The following is a 3,934-nucleotide window of genomic DNA, read 5'->3' as shown; positions in this document are numbered from 1 at the left end:
GAGTCCTGTTGGTCTTCGGGCTGACCTCTAGGGTTCAAAGAGAGTCCTGTTGGTCTCCCGGCTGACCTCTAGGGTTCATAGCGAGTCCTGTTTCAGGTCGTTTGCCCGTTTACACTGCAGAACGCATACAGGTCGCATTTACTGGCAGTGTTAACGGCCCTGGCAAAAAAAATCGGAATTGCCAAAAAAATCGGAATTTGGTCACTTCAGGCTGCAGTGTGAAGGGTGCCTTTGACTGACCCAGTCAATATATCTGTATACTAATATCATAGTATACAGATATAGATATTTAAACTTTAAAATAATATTAGGTATATGCAATACTTGAATAAAATAAAGGATTTTTTTTTTTACACAAATGACGCTCTTTTTGAAGCAGTTTATCTTCAGGAACTCACAATGCAACCAGTTAAAGTATTTATTTTCTTCCAAGTTCTGGCCCTCAGACATTCACTTGACGAATCCACACAGTCTAAAGACAGTTGATAATCTGACCTCTGACAGTTGCCCAGGCTCTCCTGTTCCAAACACAAAGAGGTTTCAGTGGGAGAAACTCCCTCCTCTCTGTAATCACACTGATCCATGCTGCTGAATTCACATCCACATCAGCGACACAGCTTCATCTGCAGAAGGAACACAAATCACTTATCTGCACATCAACACTGTTCATCCTTTACAATAGTGGTCCCAAACCCCCGGGCCGCGAACCGGTACCGGGCCACGCAAGAAATAATTTAATATTTCTGTTTTATGGAGTTTGGAGGATCTTTTGAAAATCCTTTAACCGGATGCACTCGGTTATTTGCATGCCAACACTGAGCCCACAAGCAGCAAAATGAGTAAGAAACAGATCTCTTTGGAAAGTTTCTTTGCGAAGGGGAAAAGGCCCAGAGAAAAAACAGGAGAATGGATTTATCCCGGACCGGTAGGTGAGTCCCACATTACAAACCCGCTCTGGGTAGCATGCAGCGACCGGTGTTACGTCAATCCACATTTCCCCATCAGATACGGTTCCCCCTGCGTCTTCTTACCATTCCGCCCCGCCCACGCAGCAAAATATGTGCGTGCTCGTGATGAGCACTGAGAAAGCACAGGGCAATGCATTTTAATGCTCAATATTACCCATCAGATACCGTTCACCTTGTTTTACAGTGGGGGAACCCTATCTGATGGCCAATATTTCGCCCATCATATATCGTTCCCCTTGTTTTACAGCGGGGGAACCCTATCTGATGGCCATATTTCGCCCATCAGAAATATGGGTCAATATATCTGTGTTGCTTGTCAAGACTTTGCTTGTCAAGTCTTGACAAGCAAAAAAAAACACCTCTTCCTCTTTTTTTGTTTAATTTCAGCATAAAGCTGCAGTACGTAATTTATAGTAAAAGTATTTATTTTCTTCCAAGTTCTGATTATGGATTGAAAGTTTGGTATGACATAATCTCAGAGAAAAACAAATCATGCTCCTCTCCCATCTCCCAGTGCACCCAATCCTACCTAGACACAACCAATCAGAGGCAGGAGGCGGGTCTTAGCTGGTGCTGCTCATCTACGCCGGTTCTACAGCTTTTCCTCGTCGGCATATCCTGTTGCGAATGCTCTGACTAGTTAGCGTGGCAACCGATGACGGCTTTCAGTTGTTTCTCTGTTATTATTAGTTATTATTATTTAGTAGCGAGTAGATGAGATTGACTGACAGTCTCAAGACCCTGGAAATTGATCTTTTCACAGATTATTTGTCTCAAAACATTGTGACAGTTTCAGCAAATACTGTATGTCACCTACATTTATTTTCCATTTATTGCAAATAAAAGCAGAGCAAATAGTGACCGTTTCTCAATATCAGAAAAGGCAGCCTGCTGTTGCTGCTGTTGGCTTAAAAAACAGAAAGCATGATGATTTGGATTTCACTTCACAGTGTGAAAAAACATGACTTTTTATACAGTGTGGGTAAATTTCTGGTTTCAACAGTATTTACAAATGTCATTTCCTACCACATTGCTTCCTTTACTTGCTCTTTATGATGTGCACTGCTTGCAATGAGCAATTTTACTGCTGTCTATTGGTTGACTTTATGGATTTCCACTTTAAATTTATTCGTTTTAGGAGATGAGGCAAATCATAAATTAATTCTGGTAAAAAGTTACATAAAGTAGTAGTAGAGTTGTTCTGCAACTCTACTGTTGCCATATCTTTAACTTTTGAGAGACAGCTGACATGACTTTATATTATTTGACAAATGTCACATTATTATTTTTAGCTTAACAACCAACAGCATATTCAATAAATTCAGTTAAAATTCCTGATTTCCCAGTTCAATATATAATAAAGCAAACTTACAGTTTGTTCAGTCTTGACTGTTGAATAAGAAGGAGAAGAAACTCTTCATTTGAGATGTGAGTCAAGTAGACAGTGAAACAGGTGATTTGCTTACAGGAAATTTTTCTGAAGGTGGGCGGAGCATCAACGGGAATAGAAGAGGAAATTCTAGAGAAATATTTCTGCGTAGATAAAAGATGGTGAGCAGGGCTTAGCGTCTTGTTACCTAAAGAGGAAATTTAAACTGCACCACCAGTTCCTGCTACAGAAGGATAAATTGTATTTTCTTTCATAAAACTAGTATGTAGCTATTTGTATTTAAATATTAATATATTTAATTTTTTTCCTTTTGTGTGTAGTTTATTAAAAACATAATTGTTTTGTGTTTTGTTCTTATAGTTTCTGGTTGTTTAATTGACTTGATTGTGTTGATCAGCCATTAAATTTTTGTTAAGTCATCTATGCTTTGTAAAGTTGGGTGGTTTATTAAGTTGACTTTCTTTGCCTGAATTAAATTGTGTTTATTTGACCTCTTTTCAGAGCTCAACATAATTTGTTTTTGTTAAATATATCGTTTTGTGTTCAAATAAAAAATATATTTTTCCAATAATTCCTGTCATTCACCCTGCTTATCAAATGTATCCATCACAAACCTGTATGACAGTTTTTTCCATGTCATACACAATATTAAAGCTGGTTTGCACCCATTAAGTTGTGTGTATCATGAGTCACATCACGAATGTTAAATCTCAATGAACATTAAATTAATTATGTTACAGATCTTATTTTCAAAAACCAAGCAATTTTACAGTTTGTTCAAACAGTCCTGGTAGTTGAGAAAAGAAACTGTTCTCGCTGTGTGAGACTCAGTAACAGTCCTTTATAGCAGTGTTTTTCAACCTTTTTTGAGCCAAGGTACATTGTTTTAATTGTAAAAATCACGAGGCACACCACCAACCAGAAATGTAAACAAAGATACTCTGTAGCCGCCTATATTACATATATAGTCATTCTTATCAAAGTTTCTTGAATAGGAATCAAAATAAACATAAAAATTTATTTTTTCATATTTTACATTTCTTATTTCATATTGCACTTAACATGTCCACTTCAAAAATACACATGAACAGAGCCACAACACTGTCGTGTGTGATGTATGACTGTAGTAACATTCATGCATCACTAATTCTCTTGTTTTAATGTAAAATGCTCTGTAMCTACTGCCATCTAGTGGTAAGAAAATTACATGATTACGCCGCTAGTCACAACTACAGCAGAGACACTCAAAGACGGCATTATTTGCAGATAATTAAATCGTTTTCAAAAAAAATCTTTTAAGACCAATTACCGTAGCACCATACTATAAACCGCACCTTCACATTTGTTTTAACCCCCCGGGAAACTTACATACATCCCACGGGAAGCTACAGCCCGATAGGTGCGGTGGTACCGGTGGCATCTCTGGCAGCAGAGATACCAGAGAGCAGCTGGTATCGCTGCTGCTCTCGGTTTCCCATAAGGACCCAGCAGAGGGCAGCAGAGAGCTGCGTCCYAATAACTGCTGGACATATTAAGGACAGTGTTCTCCGTCTCCAAATCCGGTTTTGTTCACGCC

At 38.5% G+C, this 3,934-nt stretch overlaps 1 protein-coding gene across 2 annotated transcripts in view; it reads right to left on the bottom strand.

The window, feature by feature from the left end:
• Window positions 1-2,775, bottom strand: part of LOC103458956 (NACHT, LRR and PYD domains-containing protein 3-like) — a 19,972-nt gene extending 17,197 nt beyond the window's left edge. The window contains exons 1-2 of one of the 2 annotated variants that reach the window (XM_008400110.1): window positions 1,498-2,775; window positions 496-623 (exon numbers count right to left, since the gene is read on the bottom strand). In XM_008400110.1, the coding sequence (XP_008398332.1) occupies window positions 496-584 (89 nt within the window). In that variant the 5' untranslated portion in view covers window positions 585-623; window positions 1,498-2,775. The remainder of the gene's footprint in view (window positions 1-495; window positions 624-1,497) is intronic. The other variant, XM_008400111.1, reaches the window with a different exon arrangement.
• Window positions 2,776-3,934: the final 1,159 nt, after the last annotated feature.

This window comes from Poecilia reticulata, linkage group LG22, assembly GCF_000633615.1.
Source record: "Poecilia reticulata strain Guanapo linkage group LG22, Guppy_female_1.0+MT, whole genome shotgun sequence".
Taxonomy (NCBI): Eukaryota; Metazoa; Chordata; class Actinopteri; order Cyprinodontiformes; family Poeciliidae; genus Poecilia; species Poecilia reticulata.
The sequence above is the reverse complement of the archived record's forward strand: the minus strand, read 5'-3'. Positions and strand labels throughout refer to the sequence as shown.